General features: G+C 41.6%; 1 protein-coding gene across 7 annotated transcripts in view; it reads left to right on the forward strand.

The window, feature by feature from the left end:
* TBC1D30 (TBC1 domain family member 30) overlaps positions 1 to 19,646 on the forward strand; it is a 92,268-nt gene that overhangs the window by 47,107 nt on the left and 25,515 nt on the right. For all 7 annotated transcript variants that reach the window (XM_021091949.1, XM_021091948.1, XM_021091950.1 and 4 more), the window contains 4 exons: positions 3,177 to 3,302; positions 5,216 to 5,401; positions 12,278 to 12,446; positions 15,447 to 15,615. In XM_021091949.1, the coding sequence (XP_020947608.1) occupies positions 3,177 to 3,302; positions 5,216 to 5,401; positions 12,278 to 12,446; positions 15,447 to 15,615 (650 nt within the window). The remainder of the gene's footprint in view (positions 1 to 3,176; positions 3,303 to 5,215; positions 5,402 to 12,277; positions 12,447 to 15,446; positions 15,616 to 19,646) is intronic.

Here is a 19,646-nt window from a genome sequence, read left to right on the forward strand (position 1 = left end):
TGAGAAGCATTGGGAAGGTTTGAGCAGGGGAATAACACCATATGACATTATATATATATAATTTTTTAAGTATTTTTCTCTTTCTTTCATTCTTTTTTTTTTTTTTTTGGTCTTTTTAGGGCCACACCTGAGGCATATTGAGGTTCCCAGGCTAGGGGTCGAATCAGAGCTGTAGCCTCTGGCTTACACCACAGCCATAGCAATGCGGGATCTGAGCCCTGTCTGCAACCTACGCCACAGCTCACAGCAATGCTGGATCCTTAACCCACTGTGCAAGGCCAGGGATAGAACCCGCGTCCTCATGGACACTAGTCAGATTTGTTTCTGCTGAGCCCGATGGGAACTCCTGTCTTATATTTTAAATGGACCACTCTGCCTACTAACTTGAGAACAGAAGGGACAAGGGCAGCTTTAAGGAGACCAGTAGGAGACTTGCAATAATTCAGGCAAGAGATGGATCAGGGTTGTGGTAGAGAAGATGGAGAGAAGGGGTCAGATTCTAGATGTATTTTGAAGGCTGAGTTGACATGAATTCCTATTGGATTGAATATAGGGTGTAAGGATGATGTCAGTGATGATTTCAAGATTGCCCTGAGCTACTGGAAGGGTACTTACTATTTACCTAGAGAGGAATAGCAGGTGCGTGTCTTTGTATATATGTCTATGCAGTTGGGGTGGCGGTGGGTTAGATGATTGCTTTTGGATCTGTTAAGGTAGGGGCGGCTATGAGATGTCTAAGTTGGAGGTGTTAGGTGGGCATTTGGACACATGATCATGATGCTTAGGAGAGAAGTCTGGCTGGAGATAATGATCGGTGTTGTTCCTTATTTATTTATGTATTTTTTGGGCCACACCCAAGGCATGTGGAAGTTCGCAGGTCAGGGATCCAACCCATGCCACAGTTGTAACGAGAGTCACAGCAGTGACAATGCTGGATCCTTAATCTGCTGAGACATGAGGGAACTCCAACCAGTGTTATTCCTGCTAAATTATATTCAATATCAAAACTTGGAATACTCTCTTATTAACCTATAAACCTAGTCTTAATATTCCTAGAATTTGAACATTGGGTATTCCTTGAAATGTACATTAAAAATGGCATTGTGGGGAATTTTTGGCCTATCGGTTAAGGATCTGGCATTGTCACTGTGATGGCTCTGGTTACTGTTGTGATGCAGGTTTGGTCCCTGGCCTGGGAACTTTTGAATGCTGTGATACAGAATTATGAAATACATTAAAAATGGCATTATGGGAGTTCCTGTCATGGCTCAGCAGAAACGAATTCCAATTCATGAGGTTGCAGGTTCGATACCTGGCCTCACTCAGTGGGTCAAAGATTTGGTGTTATTGTGAGCTGTGGTGTAGGTTGCAGATGTGGCTCAGATCTGGCACTGCTGTGGCTATGGTGTAGGCCGACAGCTGTAGCTCTGATTGGACCCCTAGCCTGGGAACCTCCGTATGCCACTGGTGTGGCCCTAAAAAGCAAACAACAACAACAACAACAAACCCTGCATTATGAAACAGCTTTTCAGGATAAGGTAATGAAAGGAATAAGAATATCCAGTGACTCCTTCATTTTTTAATTTTTTTTTTGCTTTTTTTTTAACGGCTGCACCCATGGCCTATGGAGGTTCCCAGGCTAGGGGTTGAATTGGAGCTACAGCTGCTGGCCTATGCCACAGCTGCAGCAGTGTGGGTTCAGAGAGGTGTCTGCGGCCTACACCACAGCTCGTAGCAATGCCAGATCCTTAACCCACTGAGCAAGGCCAGGGATTGAACCCACATCCTCATGGATTCTAGCCGGGTTTGTTAACTGCTAAGCTATGCGGTAACTCCCTCCAGTGTCTCCTTTAAAAAAGTTATTCATTATGAGAACCCATCTGTCAGTTTTTTTGTGTTTGAAAGAGGGATGCTTTAAAGACAGAGGCCAGGGAGTTCCCATTGTGGCTAGGTGGGTTAAGAAGCCAACATGGTACTGGCGAGGATGCAGGTTCGATCCCTGGCCTCGCTCAGTGAGTTCCAGGATCTGTCGTTGCTGCAAGATGCGGCGTAGGTCACAGATGCGGCTCAGATCTTGTGTGGCTGTGGCTGTGGCGTAGTCTCCAGTTGCAGCTCCGATTTGACCCCTGGCCTGGGAACTTCCATATGCCGCAGGTGTGGCTGTAGAAAAAAAAAAAAAAAAAGGCAACAGAGGCCTTTTTTTCTACTCCCTGGTGGAAAAAAGGCCATTCTCTACGAGTGACCAGGTAGCTCTTGCCCAAGCATAGAGAGCAGTTCAAAGCCAAGTGTAACAAGCTCACAAGATAATATAGCTATTGTAATGAACTGAAATAAAATTTGAAAATCATTTTTGCTTTCTTAACAGTATCCCTTGCGGCTGGATCATTGCCTGATATCTAGTGGGAGCTCAATAAATATTCATTGAAATAAAAAAAATGAAAATTCCTAATTGGTGCTATTTAGTACACCAGACATTTCAATGAGATTCATTTTTTTTTTTTTTTGTCTTTTTGCCATTTCTTGGGCCGCTCCTGCGGCATATGGGAGGTTCCCAGGCTAGGGGTCTAATCGGAGCTGTAGCCGCCAGCCTACGCCAGAGCCACAACAACGCGGGATCCGAGCCGCGTCTGCAACCTACACCACAGCTCACGGCAACGCCGGATTGTCAACCCACTGAGCAAGGGCAGGGATCGAACCCGCAACCTCATGGTTCCTAGTCAGATTCGTTAACCACTGCGCCACGACGGGAACTCCCTCAATGAGATTCTTAGAGATTTCTACATGTGAACTCTATCTGGTCTAGGAATAGCTGTCATTTTCTTATTGGATGCAGTCACTATTTCCTAATAAAGAAAGCTGAGGAGTTCCTGATGTGGCTCAGTGGTTAGAGAACACCTGGGAACCATGAGGTTGCAGGTTTGATCCCTGGCCTTCCTCAGTGGGTTAAGGATCCGGCGTGGCTGTGAGCTGTGATGTACGTGGCAGACTCGGCTCAAATCCCTTGTTGCTGTGGCTCTGGTGTAGGCCGATGGCTACAGCTCTGATTGGACCCCTAGCCTGGAAACCTCCATATGCCACGGGTGTGGCCCTAGAAAAGACAAAAAAAAAAAAAAAAAAGAAAAAAAAAGATGAAATTATGTCTTTTACTTTATCATTCTTCTTTCTTAATATTTCAGGTTTGGTTGACCTTGGCAGATCATTATTTGCACAGTATAGCCATTGACTGGGACAAAACCATGCGCTTCACTTTCAATGAAAGGAGTAATCCCGATGATGACTCCATGGGGATTCAGATAGTCAAGGTAATGCTCCTGAGTTTGGCCTATTGTCCTAAGTTAGAAGGAAGAGTCCAAGGGCCACGTGTTTCCTGGACAGAGGATCAAGCCTTATTGTTTAAATGTCTGTGTATTTCCTGCATCCTAATTTCCTTGTTAACAGCTTTTTAATGAAGAACTTGATGATGCCTTTTCTTCATAAATTTGTATGTTATGAGTAAGAAGAAAATGTTTCCATTCATATTCAACTTAGTTATCTTGCTCACATAATAGGAAATTGAAATTCCTTTTTTTTTTTTTTTTCCTTTAGCATTGGTCAGTTCTTTTGTAACTGGATTTTACATAAAAGTCAAGGAGAAATTTAAAGTTAAGTCTATTTCATGTTAGAATAATAGGGCGCTTATTAGGGTTTTGATAACTTCTTAGCTGTCAGTTTATGAAGATAGTTAGATTGGTGGGTCTACTTTAAACTGGATAGGTCAAGTGTTCAAGCCAGCTGTGGAGGCAGCTGTGGTTTGCCTACATGGATTGGTTGATTAGAGCCTGCTGCCAAAACCCAGGGATGCTGATTTGATTTAATCCATTATTATTCTCTTACATAAGCCTCTAGAACATACTTTTTATTTTATATGAGTATATTATGTGTGATGCTAAGCTGAGGTTTTAAAAGGAAAGTTGTTTCATCTAAATTTTGGCCACCAAAAGATGGCTAATGTTTTGGCAGATTTGAAGATATTTTTTTCAGGAGAAAGTACTAACTAAAAGGAGCTTTTTTCTCATCTAACTTCGTCTGTGTTAGACAAATGCCAAAAAAAGTACGGAATTTTATATTGTGTGCTTGAAAAACTTTTGCATTATCCACACATGTGCTGTTTTTTTAAATTTGTTTCTCGGAGATGAAGTATTCCACATTAGAAATATTTTCTTTCTAAGTTGTGAATTAAGGCAATGTACATTTTATAATAATCATGTTATGAAAAGTCTTCTTTTTTCATTGAAGTGAATATATTGATAAAATGACTTCAGTTCCTGAAAACAGTCTCTGCTTGCTGATTAAATTATAGATATTGCCCTCATTAACTATTAAAGCATAGCAAGTATTTCTGTCCTTTTTATACAAATTTGTAAAAAACAACTTGGACAAAATGATTTTTCTGTCCGTTTACAGTGCAGGTTGTATTTTTAAATTATTTTCATTTTGCTCCTTAATTGAAGTTTTGATAGCTAAACATTATATGTTTTTATAGAAAGGAATAATGTTAGCATCTCTCATATATGTGTTGAAATGACTTTTTTATTTGAGATGTATTAAAATAAACTGTCAATTTATATGCAATTACAATGCAATTTTTGTTAATTCTGAGTCCCTTTTTGTGTTAACTCTGGAAACACTTTAGGTAGAAAATTTGCCGGACTGAAATTCTTCTTGAAAATTTCCTCAGCATATTAGAAAACTTAAAAAAAAAAGCTTTAGTCCTTGTAAATTGGACTACCTTGTAAATTGGACTACCTAAATTGCATATACATTTTTGGAAACTGAAATCCATGTTGATAATCTGACTGTACTTAATAATGAGGCAAAGAAATAACTAAAGTTTTTTTTTTTTTTTCTTTTTATGGCCGCATGTGCGTCATATAGAAGTTCCCAGGCTAGGGGTCAAATTGAAGCCCCAGCTGCCGTCCTACACCATAGACAAGGCAACACCAGATCCCAAGCCGCATCTGCCACTGATGCCACAGCTTGTGGCAATGCCGGATCCTTAACCCACTGAGTGAGGCCAGGGATCAAACCTGCATCCTCATACTTACTATGTCACGTTCTTAACCTGCTGAGCCACAGCAGAAACTCCAAGGTGTTTTTTGTTTGTTTGTTTTGGTGTTTTTTTTTTTAGAGATCATAAGGACTTATTTAAAAAAATATTGTTTCCCTCTCATTTTAGGATCTTCACCGCACAGGCTGCAGTTCTTACTGTGGCCAGGAGGCTGAGCAGGACAGGGTTGTGTTGAAGCGGGTTCTGCTGGCCTACGCCCGATGGAACAAGAATGTTGGATATTGCCAAGGCTTTAACATCCTGGCTGCACTAATCCTGGAAGTGGTGGAAGGCAACGAAGGGGATGCTCTGAAAGTGAGTATCAGGCTCTGAAGAAGGCAACTGAAATTCTTCATAGAGTGAAATATTGGAACAGTAATTTCTCTTCCCTGGTGCCCCACCTCCTTCCAAGGTATTTACTACATTTTCTAATTACTTGTGATACCATGTGCTGGAGGTTAAAGCCTGGTCACATGACAGACTCATGTAGCTGTCACATTTGAGGAGAATTAAGTTTTTAGTCTCCCTTTTGAGACATCATGTATTTTTTTTTTTGGCCATGCCCATGGCATGTGGAAGTTCCTGGGCCAGGGACTGAACCTGCACCAGAGCAGCGACCTGAGCTGCTGCAGGGACAATGCCAGATCCTTACTCCACTGAATCACAAGGAAACTCCAGTGACATCATATTTTTAAAGCAAATGAAATACTAATTGTGCTGATTATCTGGTACTGCATAACAAATTAGTTGTTTCAAAGAGCAGATGTGTTTTACTGCACAGTTTCTTTTTTCCTTTTTTTTTTTGTCTTTTTGTCTTTTTTATGCCTTTTCTAGGGCCTTTCCCACGGCATGTGGAGGTTCCCAGGCTAGGGGTCCAATCCGAGCTGTAGCTGCCGGCCTACACTATAGCCACAGCCACGCAGGATCTGAGCCGCATCTGCGACCTACACCACAGCTCACGGCAATGCCGGATCCTTAACCCCCTGAGCAAGGCCAGGGACCGAACCTGCAACCTCATGGTTCCTAGTCGGATTTGTTAACTACTGTGCCACGATGGAAGCTCCTCCTCACAGTTTCTTTGAGTCAGGAATCTGGGCGCAGCTTAGCCAGCTCAGAGTCCCATCGTTGTGGCCTTCAAACTCTTGGCTGAGGCTTTAGTCTCATTTGAAGGCTTGTTTGAATGGGGAGAGTATTCACTTCCAAGTTCATTCATATGGTTGTTGGCAGGATTTAATTCCTCACAGGTTGTTGGACGGAGGGTCTCAGTTTCTTGCTGGCTATTGGCTGGAGGCCTTTTTCATTTCTTTGCTATGTGGGTCTCTGCATTTATAGCATGGTGGCTGGCATCCCTCAGAATGAGAAAGAGAGTAGAAGAGAACAAGGCAGATGAGATGATGTTACAGATATGCAGCAGAAGCGACGTTCCATCATCTTTACTATTATTTATTAGAAGCCAGTCATAAGATCCAACTAATATTCAAGGGGAAGAGCTTGGAGCACCAGGAGGTTGCATCACACATATACTGCCTTATTTGTTAGGTTTAATTCTGGTTAGATCTTCCCTTTCTTTTTCTTTCTTTCGGGCTGTACCCTCGGCATATGGAGGTTCCCAGGCTAGGGGTCAAATTGGAGCTACAGTTGCCTAAGCCACAGCCACATCAATGCAGAATCTGAGCCGTGTCCTCCACCGACACCACTGCTCATGGCAACGCCAGATCCTTGACCCACTGAGCAAGGCCAGGGATCAAACTCACAGCCTCATGGTTCCTAGTCGGATTCTTTTCCACTGCGCCATGACAGGAACTCCATACTTGGATCTTCTTAATAGGTTGCTTTACTCTTTCATCTCTGGGTGAGGTATGGAGAAAATAACACTGAGAGTGAATGTCTCTGATGGAGAAGAGTTCTGGAAGTGAATTATATTTATTGTCTTTTTTTCCCCCCCTTTATTTTTATGGCCACATGTGCAGCATATGGAAGTTCCTGGACTAGGGGTTGAGTTGGAGCTGCAGCTACTGGCCTACACCACAGGCAGAGCAACACCAGATCCCAGCCGCATGTGCGACCTCTGCTGCAGCTTGCAGCAACACCAGATCCTTAACTCACTGAATGAGGCTAGGGATCGAACCTGCATCCTCACAGATGCTATTTCAGGTTCTTAACTCGCTGAGCCGCAGTGGGAATTCTGTATTTATTATCTTTTAATCTTTAATGTCTAAGGCCTTTTTTTTAGTTAAAAAAAATGATTTGAGATGGGATGCTAGCCATTCAAACTTATAGGTCTCAGTGTGACTCAGTGAGTCACCACAGATAGTCTGGATGAGAAATGAAGCATTTCACATGTGGAGGTGGCCACTGCCTTATTTGCTTGGGGTAATGTGGAGTTGCTAATTTGTGTTTGAACCCTGAAACTGCTGTTGATTGCAATGCATTGCAATGGATGGGTTGAATCCTTCCTCTTTGTATTCAAGACACTCCCCCAGCCTCCAATTCTATTTGATTGTGGTGAATACCTTAGTGATATTCTCAATCACTCACTAATGTCATGTGGAAAAATAAACACGTTTTTCTTCTGGTTTTCTACACATCATGGTGGAATTAATTGTAAATCCAGCATGACATGATTTAAATCTGTATTCACCCTCTCTCTTTTTCCATTCATGTGTTTAAGGAAATAGCTTTGAAGCTCCTTGTTCATCAAATAGGCAGGGGTGGGGGAGGGAGGCAGAGACAAATCCAGCACATGAGTTTAAAACATTTTTTTTATTAAAAAGCAATTTTGTTTACTCAGTCTGTCAGCTTTAGTTGGGTTTTTTTCAGATGTAATTTGTATGACTATAAAATTAGAACTCTTCAGTTGAAAAGTTGGAATAAACAGTTCAGTCTGGAGAGTAGGGTACAGGCTTTGGGGAAGGACATATACATGCCAATCAAATCATGAAATTTCAGGGATACTTGAGAAACTAAAAATTCACATAAAAAGAGGGATTAGGAGTTCCCATCGTGGCTCAGTGGTTAACGAGCCCAACTAGTATCCATGAGGATGTGGGTTCAATCCCTGGCCTTGCTCAGTGGGTTAAGGATCTGGCATTGCTGTGTGCTGTGGTGTAGTTTGCAGATGTGGCTCAGATCCTGCCTTGCTGTGGCTGTGGTGTAGGCCGGTGGCTACAGCTTTAATTGGACCCCTAGCCTGGGAACCTCTAAATGCCTCAGGTATGGCCCTAAAAATAAAAGACAAAAAAAAAAAGGGGATTAGACAAAGCTGAGACACTGAGTATATTTCTGTCTCTAAGAAAATGAACTCTGGGATGAAATGACATTATCGTCATTTAGGAATCTTGTGGTTAGACAATTAATATGCAGAGCAAGACTGGGTTCATGAAGACACTTCCAGTGCAAAGGAAAATATTGGATGTCAGTGCTTTTCCAGCAACTCTTTGGCCTCTGCAAGTTGTAATGATTAGAGAAATAAATAGTTTATCAGAAATAGGGAAACCGTCTTCCCTGCTTTTTTGCATTTATTGTTTTTTCTTAGTAACTGTTTTGTTTTAAACTATTAGTTAAAAATTTGAAACTTCCCCGTTGCTTTTTTATTTAATTAATTGATTTATGTATGTATGTTTTTTTAGGGCCACACCACGGCATATAGAAGTTCCCAGGCTAGTGGTTGAATCAGAGCTGCAGCTGCTGGTCTATGCCACCACCACAGCAACTTGGGATCCAAGATGCATCTGTAGCCTCTACCAAAGTTTTAGGCAATGCTGGATCCTTAACCCACTGATTGAGGCCAGGGGTGGATCCTGCGTCCTCATGGATACTAGTCAGATTCGTTTCCTCTGAGCCATGATGGGAATTCCAATATGGCCTTTTCACATTGGCTTCTTTCACTTAGTAATATGCATTTACAGTCTCTCCATGTCTCTTCATGGCCTGAGAGTATCATTCTTTTTAGTGATGAACAATATTCCATTATCCGGGCCTCCTGGAGGACATCTTGATTGCTTCCAAGTTTTGGCAATTATGAATAAAGCTGCTGTAAAAATCTGCATGCAGGTTTTTGTGTGGATATAAGTTTTCAGCTCCATTGGGTAAATAGTGAGGAGTGCAATTGTGGTACAAGTGTGTTTTGTTTTGTGAAAACAAAAACAAAAACTGTCAAACTGTCTTCTAAAGTGACTATATCATTTTGCATTCCTACCAGCAAAATCTGAGAGTTTTTGTTACTTGCTCCACATCCTTGTCGGCATTTGGTGTTGTCAGCATTCCACATTTTGGCCATTGTAACAGGCATATAGTGGTATCTCGCTGTTTTCGTTTGAATTTCTCTGATGACATATGATGTGGAATATCTTGTCATATGCTTATTTGCCATCTGTATATCTTCTTTGGTGAGGTGTCTGTTAAGGTCTTTGGTCCATTTTTAAAATCGGGTTATTTTCTTAATGTTGAGTTTTAAGAGTTCTTTGTATATTTGAGGTGACAGTCCTTTGTTGGATGTATCTTTTCAAATATTTTCTACCAGTCTGTGACTTGTTTTCTAACTTTTCTGACAGTGTCTTTCACAGAGTAGAAGTTTTTAATTTTAATGAAGTCTAGCCTACCAAGGATTTCTTTTATGGTTGTGTCTTTGGTATTGTATTGGAAAAGTCATTCCCGGAGTTCCTGTCATGGCTCAGTGGTTAATGAATCCAACTAGGAACCATGAGGTTATGGGTTCGATCCCTGGCCTCACTCAGTGGGTTAATGATCCGGTGTTGCCATGAGCTGTGGTGTAGGTCGTAGATGTAGCTCAGATCTGGCATTGATGTGGCTGTAGCTCCAATTAGACCCCTAGCCTGGGAACCTCCATATGCCATGGGTGCGGCCCTAGAAAAGACAAAAAGACAAAAAAAAAAAAAATCATCCCCATATAGGCTGTGTTATCTCCTAGGAGTTTTGTTGTATTAGGTTTTACCTTTAGATCTATGATCCCTTTTGGGTTACTTTTGGTGGAGGGTATAGTGTTTTTCTGGCCCCATTTATTGAAGAGACCGTCTTTGTTCTCTTGCCATTATTTACCTTTTTTTTTTCCCCTTTTTTGGCCACCCCATGACATATGGACTTCCCAGACCAGGGATCACATCTGAGCCACCTATGCCACAGCATGTGGCAACTCTGGGTCCTTAACCCACTCTGCTGGGCTGGGGATTGAACTGGCGTCCCAGTGCTGCAGATGTTGCCGATCCCTTTGCACCACAGCAGGAACTCCTATCCTGTTTTTTTCTAATTGAATGTTTGGTCTTTGAAATATAGTAGTAGGTATAGAGTGACAGCTGACGTAAAACATAGCTGGCTTTTATGTCTTATGTTAGATGTTGAGATGCCTTTGGACAGATGCATTTCATTATGTCACGAGAATTACTGTGATAATTGGAATTTTTTTCTTGTTTTCTTGTAATTTTGAGGAATTGTAGTTGCTTCATAAAAACTTATAAATTCATTTATATAATTCATAAAAATCTCTTATATCCTATAACTTATTCTAGATGGGAAGTGCAGTAATAAAATGTTACCTTTAAATTTTGTTCTCATGGCAGTTCCCATCGTGGCGCAGTGGAGACGAATCCGACTAGGAACCATGAGGTTGCGGGTTCAATCCCTGGCCTTGCTCAGTGGGTTAAGGATTCTGCGTGGCCGTGAGCTGTGGTGTAGGTCACAGACGTGGCTCGGATCTGGCGTTGCTGTGGCTGTGGTATCTGATTAGATCCCTAGCCTGGGAACCTCCGTAGGCTGCTGATGTGGCCCTAAAAAGACAACAAAATAAAAAATAAAAAATAAATAAATTTTGCTCTCATGATCCCATCAATCCCTCTTCTTTCTGGTAGAACATGAGGTCCCTGATAGGACCTTCTGCTCTGCTGAAGAATCTCCTCTCCCTCCTCTGCTGGCCTGCTTCCCTCCAGGACTTCCTCCCTTCACACAGGCTGAATCTACTCCTTTGATTGCTAAGTTCCTATTCCCAGGGTGATGATACAATTACCTGGTCAATTCTATCCTTGTCAAACGTGGCTCCCTGGGCCTGTTCACTCCTGTAATAAAGGCCTCAGAGGAGGCCTTTTTGAGAGTATGTCCCCATCCTTATTGACTTACTCAAAACCATGACCCTGAAAGTAGAAGTTGCAAGCAAAGGATGAGGGAAAAATGGGCCCTTGGTAGATCTGGGAGATCATATATATATACACATACATAGACATACATATATATATATATATATTTTGAAAACAGTGCTTTGTGATATGCTGAAAATTGAAATGTGAGATGGCTACTTCTTCATCAATGCACATTTTGCTCTTTCTGTGCTCTGGGGAGTGCCGATTCAACCCCTACCCTGGGAACTTCCATATGCTGCAGGTGTGGTCCTAAAAGGCAAAAAAGAAAGTCCAGAACATTTGGTGCTGATGCTTGTAAAGGATAATTTGCTTTGGCTAACTGCATTTTACCCATTTGATTATGTTCTATGTAGGACATGTTAGTATATAGTATTTTTTTAAATAAGAAGAATCTTTATTGCTGGTAGTTCCCATTGTGACGCAGTGGAAATGAATCCAACTAGTATCCATGAGGATGAGGGTTCCATCCCTGGCCTCACTTAGTGGTTCGGGATCTGGTATTGCTGTGAGCTGTGGTGTAGGTTGCAGACGTGGCTCACATCCCATGGTGCTGTGGCTATGGTGTAGGCCTGCAGCTGCAGCTTCAATTCGACCCCTAGCCTAGGAACTTCCATATGTCGCAGGTATGGCCCTAAAGAAAAAAAGCAAAAAAAAAAAAAAAAAAAATCTTTATTACTAAAAAATGCTAACCATAATCTGAGTCTTCAGTGAGTCATAGTAGTAATTCAAATATAGCTACCTGATCATGGGTCACCACGATGCATATAATAATAATGAAAAAGTTTGAAATACTGTGAGAATTACCAAAATATGACAGAGACACAGAGTGAGCAAATGGTATTGGCTAAATAGCTCAGCTAGACATGCTCAACTCGGGGTTAGCATAAACCTTCCATTCGTTAAAAAAAAAAAAAAAAAAAAAAGGAAATCCTGCAATATCTGCAAAGTGCCATAAAACAGGGTTTGCCTACACAGGGAAACTTGGTTTAAACCGAGTATACCGGTTTTTATGAAGCAGTCTTATTCTTTATTTTTTCTTCAGATTATGATTTACCTTATTGACAAGGTACTTCCTGAAAGCTATTTTGTCAACAATCTCCGGGCCCTGTCTGTAGATATGGCTGTCTTCCGAGACCTCTTGAGACTCAAGCTACCTGAATTATCTCAGCACCTGGATACCCTTCAGAGGACTGCAAACAAGGAAAGTGGAGGTAGTGATGATTCAGTGCCTTGAATGGAAATTGAATATGTTTTCAGATGTTTCTCTCTCTCTCTTTTTTTCTTTTTTAGGGCTGCACCTGTGACATGTGGATGTTCCCAGGCCAGGGGTTGAATCAGAGCTGCAGCTGCCAGCCTACACCGCAGCCACAGCAACTCAGGATCCGAGCCTCATCTGTGACTTACGCTGGATCCTTAACCCACTGAGTGAGGCCAGGCTTCGAACCTGTGTCCTCACAGACACTAGTTGGCTTCTTAATCTGCTGAGCCACAATGGAAGCGCCTCAGATGTTTCTCTTGGTGAGAGTTTGGTGTGAGGAAATAGATGTATGGAGAACAAAAACAAAACTAAAAACAAAAACAAAAAGCAGAGGGCCAAAGGAGTTCTCCTCGCGGCTCAGCGATACCCGACCGGTATCCATGAGGATGTGGGTTTTATCCCTGGCCTCACTCAGCGGGTTAATGATCTGGCGTTGCCATGAGCTGTGGTGTAGGTCACAGGTGCAGCTTGGATCTGGCATTGCTGTGGCTGTGGTGTAGGCTGGCAGCTGCAGCTCCGTTTTGACTCCTAGCCTAGGAACCTCCATATGCCTAGGGTGAGGCCTTAAAGAAGACAAACAAACAAATCCAGAAAACAGAACAAACCAACCAACAAACAAACAAACAGAGGGCCACATGTTGAACCTCTAATTGCTTATGGTTAGAAAGTCAGTTAGGAACCTATTACTTCACCAGTACTGGATCAACAATTATATATTGTACTCTAGGTAAAGAACAGTATCCATGTCTGGCCATCTAGTTAAATGGCTCTAAGTTGACTCCAAAACTATAGGCGTTCTTTAAAACTGAGCTACAGGTACAGTTTGGCACAGACTGAACCCTTGAGGTTACGGAAAATGGAATATGTGTTTTCATAAAGTTGTAAGAGATAAAAGCAGTCCTTTGGATTGAGATGTTTAATGCTGCTTTTATTCATGCATTCAAAGGGTATCTAGATTTACTTGAAATGAAGGGGCTAGTTCTTGCTGGAGAAGGGCTCCTTTGGATCTCCGGGTGGAACTTGAGTCCCCAGGGGAGGGACTGGGTTGAGTGGGGTGGCGATAGGTGGCTCTGCAGGTAGCTCTGGGTCTCCACCGTCCAGTCGGCTTGCCCAAGCATCTGAGTTCATAGCTGTCATTATACCCACTGCCTGCACTTCCCCAGCTATGCGCAGATTACCAGAAATAGAAAATCAGAAGTTTGTTATGTTTTCTTTAAATGATTGCCAGTTCCTGACCCATGCATCCTAAATTTGGGAAAATATGAAAGGATTTTGAGGACTTAATCTATAATTAAAATATACGGGAAATTGTAGTCATACCTGAATGTCTCTAAGCATTTCCTTTTAAGTCACTTGAATAATCCTGTGTAATTTGGCTGTGCAGTTGTGCACTGGAGGGGATTTCATAAAACTTCCCATGAGACCAAACTTTTCTGTCCATATGCTTTACTGGGCTCCAGATTTCCCTCAAGTGCCCTGTATTTGCCAAAGTAGTGACTTCAGATTCTTTCTGGTCTGTGAACAAAGATATTCCATTGTTCATAGGTAAGAAGGAAGAAATGAATGCAGGAGAACAGATCTCTTTTGTATTTGGGCAAATGCACCTTCTGACTGTAACTGGGGCGGAGGGGATGATTAGCCCAAATATCTAAATTTTTATATTTCATTAAAATACACTTATGCCATCATAAGGAAATGGAGGGGACTCTGTTTTGTTAGTGAATTCAAAACATTTCAAAGTAAGCTGGATCCCAGATCTTTAAAACTGGGTAAAGTTTAGTTACAACTATTTTAAAATTTCATTTTGCTGCTTGATTCCAAATATTTGGGGATTTTCCAGCTTTTTTTTTTTTTCAAATACTATTTAGGGCTTCACCCACAGGGTATGGAATTTCCCAGGCTAGGTAGGGGTCGAATTCGAGCTACAGCTGCAAGCCTACATCACAGCTGCAGCAGCAGGATCCGAGCTGCATCTGTGACCTACACCACAGCTCACAGCAATGCTGGATCCTTAACCCACTGAGCAAGGCTAGGGATAGAACCCACATCCTCATGGATACTAGTCAGATTCGTTTCTACTAGGCCACAATTGGAACTATCCTAGCTTGCTTGCCTTCTCTCTCTCTCTCTCTTTTGTCTTTTTAGGGCCTCACCCGCTGCATATGGAGGTTCCCAGGCCAGGGGTCGAATTGGAGCTGCAGCCACCGGTCTATGCTACAGCCACAGCAAGGCAGGATCTGAGCCTTGTCTGCAACCTACATCACAGCTCATGGCAACGCTGGACCCTTAACCCACTGAGCGAGGCCAGGAATCAACCCATGTCCTCATGGATGTTAGTTGGGTTCATTAACCGCTGAGCCACAGTGGGAACTCCTCTCTTTTTTGGCTGCCCTGTGGAGTTCCGGGGCCAGAGATCAGATCCCAGCCACAGTTGCGGCAGTGCCGGATCCTTTAATCCACTGTGCCAGGTCCGGGATTGAACCTGTGTCCTGGCACTGCAGAGACGCTGCTGATCCCATTGTGGCACAGTGGGAACTCCCCAGCCTTGTTTCTGTTACTGATGTCTGGTTTAATTCCATTGTGCTCGAAAACTATGTATGAAGTAAGAAGCATACAAGTAATTGCTAATGAGCAATTCTCTTTTTATCAGCAGCATTGGAATAAAAGTAGGCTTTAGGAGATTTTGAAAAAAATCAGCTTTTGACTTTGAGAGGTTAAAAATCCTTTCTTTTTATCCTGTTGTTAGTAAGGAAAACATTTTCCTTAATTTTCAGCACCCCACAATAGGTGGAACAAAAGTACGTTTAGGTTAAGCTTTCTGAAATATAAAGAATTTGTGAAAGAGATCAGTCAGGAAATGTATTTGGGTGGACCTGGGAGACGGAAAGAGGGTATTTTTATGCCTTGCCCCCCATTGATTCTGAAGAAATGCAGAGGGTTTATTTTATTTCAGGTGGATATGAGCCTCCACTTACCAATGTCTTCACGATGCAGTGGTTTCTGACTCTCTTCGCGACGTGCCTCCCTAACCAAACAGTTTTGAAGATTTGGGATTCAGTCTTCTTTGAAGGTTCAGAAATCATCCTAAGGGTGTCGCTGGCCATCTGGGCGAAACTGGGAGAGTAAGTGACTTCCCCTCCTGTCCTGTTCTGTGGTGGTGAGAGCCCTACGCCCTTTTTACGCTCTGACATGTAAAGCATTGATAATTGAAGTGTGAGGAGGAAAGAGAAAGTTGTGAACTCTGTGCAATTGCTTTCCCCTTCTGAACTCTCAGCTGGCTCTTTGGTGAATATTAGGGCAGGTGGAATCTATATTAGAGAAGGGGGCAGGCTGTTTCAGGCCTGTAGGTCTCCTCCTGCTCAGTGCTGACATCCTGGCTGGTCCACACTGTCAGCATTTTTCCTGACACTGGTTGGGGAGAGGGAGGGAGGGGGGTTGGGGGAAGGGGAACTGGCAGATCTGAAGAGGACTGGGTGGATTTGTTGGTTAGGACTGCAATTTGGCTTATCTTTGAATCATTATATTTTATTTTGTTCTGCCTTTCAGGGCTGTGATAAAGTCAAATGAAATACTGTGTATAAGGGTGTCCAGCACGGTGCTTGGTACCTAGTCAATGATAGAATACACAGAACTTCTTTCCTTTCATCAAGAGTTAATTCTGTGTTGGGAGTTCCCATTGTGGCTCAGTGGTAGCAAACTCAACTAGTATCCATGAGGATGCGGGTTCGATCCCCAGCCTTGCTAAATGGGTTAAGGATCCGGCGTGGCTGTGAACTGCAGTGTAGGCTACAGATGTGGCTCAGATCTGGCATTGCTGTGGCTGTGGTGTAAGCTGGCAGCTGTAGCTCGATTTGACCCCTAGCCTGGGAACTTCCATATGCCTTGGGTAAGGTCCTAAAAAGAAAAAAAAAAAAAAAAAGTTAATTCTGCTTTGAAATTCATTACTACCAAACAGATTTTATTTACATTCTTTACTAGTAGCAGAGCTGAAAAAAAAAAAACTAGGGTATTTTCACCCTTCTCTAATATTTTATGACTCTTACATTAAAATTCCACCTTTTGTGTAATGGAAGAGACATCCGGATGAAATCGTTAAATGAAGATGCAGAGAAGTTTTTAATGTTTCTTTTCTTGAGCTATAAATGACTTGAGTGGGTACCCACAGACAACATGTCAGAAAACTTATAAATCACTGCCAGTGTTTTATTTAGAAAACCTTTTATTTTTTGCCATTTTATTTATGATAAATTGTTTCCTGGGAGACTTGGAGCATTTTTTACTTTTTAATAAGATTCACCAACTATCAATTCAGGGATTTAAAAAAAAAGTCATTATTGTGTAGAAGTATTTTTTATTTATTTTTTTGTTTGTTTTTTGTTTTTGGCTTTTGTCTTTTTAGGGCTGCATCCACAGCATATGGAGGTTCCCAGGCTAGGGGTCTAATTGGAAATGTAGCTGCTGGCCTACACCACAGCCACAGAAACATGAGATCCGAGCCGTACCTGTGACCTACACCACAGCCCCCAGTAACGCTGGATCCGTAACCCACTGAGCAAGGCCAGGGATCGAACCCTCATCCTCATGGGATACTAGTTGGATTCATTTCCACTGTGCCATGACGGGAACTCCTATTTTTTAATACATTTTTGAATTTTTAATGATTTTCATTTTTTCCATTATGGTTGGTTTATAGTGTTCTGTCAATTTTTACTGTACAGAAAAGTGACCAAGTCACACACACATATATACATTCTTTTTCTCACATTATCCTCCATCATGTTCCATCATAAATGACTAGATATAATTCCCTGTGCTATACAGCAGGATTTCATTGCTTATCCACTCCAAATGCAATAGTTTGCATCTATTAACCCCAAACTCCCAGTCCATCCTATTCCCTCCCCATTTCCCTTGGCAACCACAAGTCTATTCTCCAAGTCCATGAGCTTCTTTTCAGTGGAAAGGTTCATTTGTGCCATATAGTAGATTCCAGATATAAGTGATATCATATGGTATTTGTCTTTCTCTTTCTGACTTACTTCACTCAGGATGAGAGTCTCTAGTTCCATCCATGTTGCTGCAGATGGCATTCTTTTGTTCTTTTTTATGGCTGAGTAGTATTCCATTGTGTATACACATCACATCTTCTTAATCTATTCATATGTTGATGTACATCTAGGTTGTTTCCATGTCTTGGCTATTGTGAATAGAGCTGCAATGAACATGCGGGTGTATGTGTATTTTTTAAGGAAAATTTTGTCTGGATATATGACCCAAGTATGGGATTGCTGGGTCATATGGTAGGTCTATATATAGTTTTCTAAGGTACCTCCATACTTTTTTTCCATAGTAGTTGTACCAATTTACATTCCCACCAACAGTGTAGGAGGGTTCCCATTTCTCCACACCCTCTCCAGCATTTGTTATTTGCTGACTTGTTAATGATGGCCATTCTGACAGGTGTGAGGTGGTACCTCATAGTAGTTTTGATTTGTATTTCTCTAATAATTAGTGATGCTGAGTATTTTTTCATGTGCCTGTTGGCCATTGTCTGTCTTCTTTGGAGAAATGTCTATTCAGGTCTTTTGTCCATTTTTCAGTTGGGTTGTTGGGTGTTTTTTTTTTTTGCTGTTGAGCTGTATAAGTTGTTTGTATATTTTAGACATTGAGCCCTTGTCAGTTTCATCATTTGAAACTATTTCCTCCCATACCATAGGTTGTCTTTTTGTTTTGTTTTATGGTTTCCTTTGCTGTGCAAAATCTTGTCAGTTTGATTAGGTCCTGTGTGGAAGTATTTTTAAATGTCACATTGCTATCTCCTTTGCCTTTGTTTTATTGTGTATTACTTTTCCCTAGGCAAATAAGTTCATCTGTGGGAGATTTATTTATTTATTATTTTTGTGCTATTTACTTATCTCTTTACTTTCTTCCAACATCCACCTCTTTAGTCACGTATTTCCAACCTATTCTACACCTCATAAACTCCTTGATCTTTGATGGTTTCTCATCAAACACTATCATACTCTAACTGGCATGATAATTACTAATAGGATTAAAATACTAAGGTGCTTTACTGTATGCTGACTCAGTTATAGTCTCCTTTTTATTAGTTCTTAATTATAAGGCAGGAGTTGAAAAGAGGTGCTTCTCAGAGTTCTTGGTATGGCTCAGAGGGTTAAGGATCCAACATAGCATCTGTGAGGATACAGATCTGATCCCTGGCCTCATTCTGTGGAGTAAGGATCTGGCATTGCCACAAGCTGCTGCGTAGGTTGCAGTTGCAGCTCGGATCCAACATTGCTGTTGGGTGTTGTGAAGGCCGGTACCTAAAGCTCCTGTTCAACCTCCTATCCTGGAAACTTCCATATGCCACAGGTGTGGCCATTAGAAAAAGAAAGAAAGAAAAGAAAAGAAAAAAGAAAAGAAAAGAAAGAAAGGAAGGGAGGAAGGAAAGGGGTGCTTCTTATTTTATTCTCATTTATCTGTTATCTGTAGGATCAGCATTTATTCACAAGGTCATCCCAAGGATGTCCCACCGTTGAAATAATAAGAACTACACTTAAAAATCCAACCTTCATTGAGTGCTTGCAATGGATAGGTATTGTTCTAAGTACTGTAGATGTAAAATTAATTCATTTAGTCCTTACTATCATCCCTTGAGGTATGTACTCTTATCACCCCATTTTACAGATGTGGGCACAGAGTAGTTAAGTCCATTGTCCTAAAGCATCCAGTTAGTAAGTGGAAAGGCCTGATTTTTTCAACCCCGGTACCCTGGCTGTATAATCTATGCTTTTGATAATGTGACTCTACTGATTGTAAGTGGCTCCCGTTGATGAAGTTCTGGGATCTATGAATCAGACTGATAGAATTTTAAATGTATTCTGAGTCTTGCTCAGTATAATTCTACATGTTTTGAGCATACAACTTGTGAAGCAAAGGTTTAAGGCAACCAGTACATAACATGAAGTATCTGTCTGAAGTATTACGTTAGGAGCTTTAAACGCATTACCTCATTTGATTCTCCCCACAACACTGTGAAGTAGGTAGGATATTCTCCCTGTTTTTGCAAGTGAGGAAAGTATCCCAGGACAGGTCATTAACTAGTTCAAGATCCCATAGCTAATGAGTAGCAGAGCTGGGACTTCATCCT

Source organism: Sus scrofa, chromosome 5 (genome assembly GCF_000003025.6).
Source record: "Sus scrofa isolate TJ Tabasco breed Duroc chromosome 5, Sscrofa11.1, whole genome shotgun sequence".
NCBI classification, from domain to species: domain Eukaryota; kingdom Metazoa; phylum Chordata; class Mammalia; order Artiodactyla; family Suidae; genus Sus; species Sus scrofa.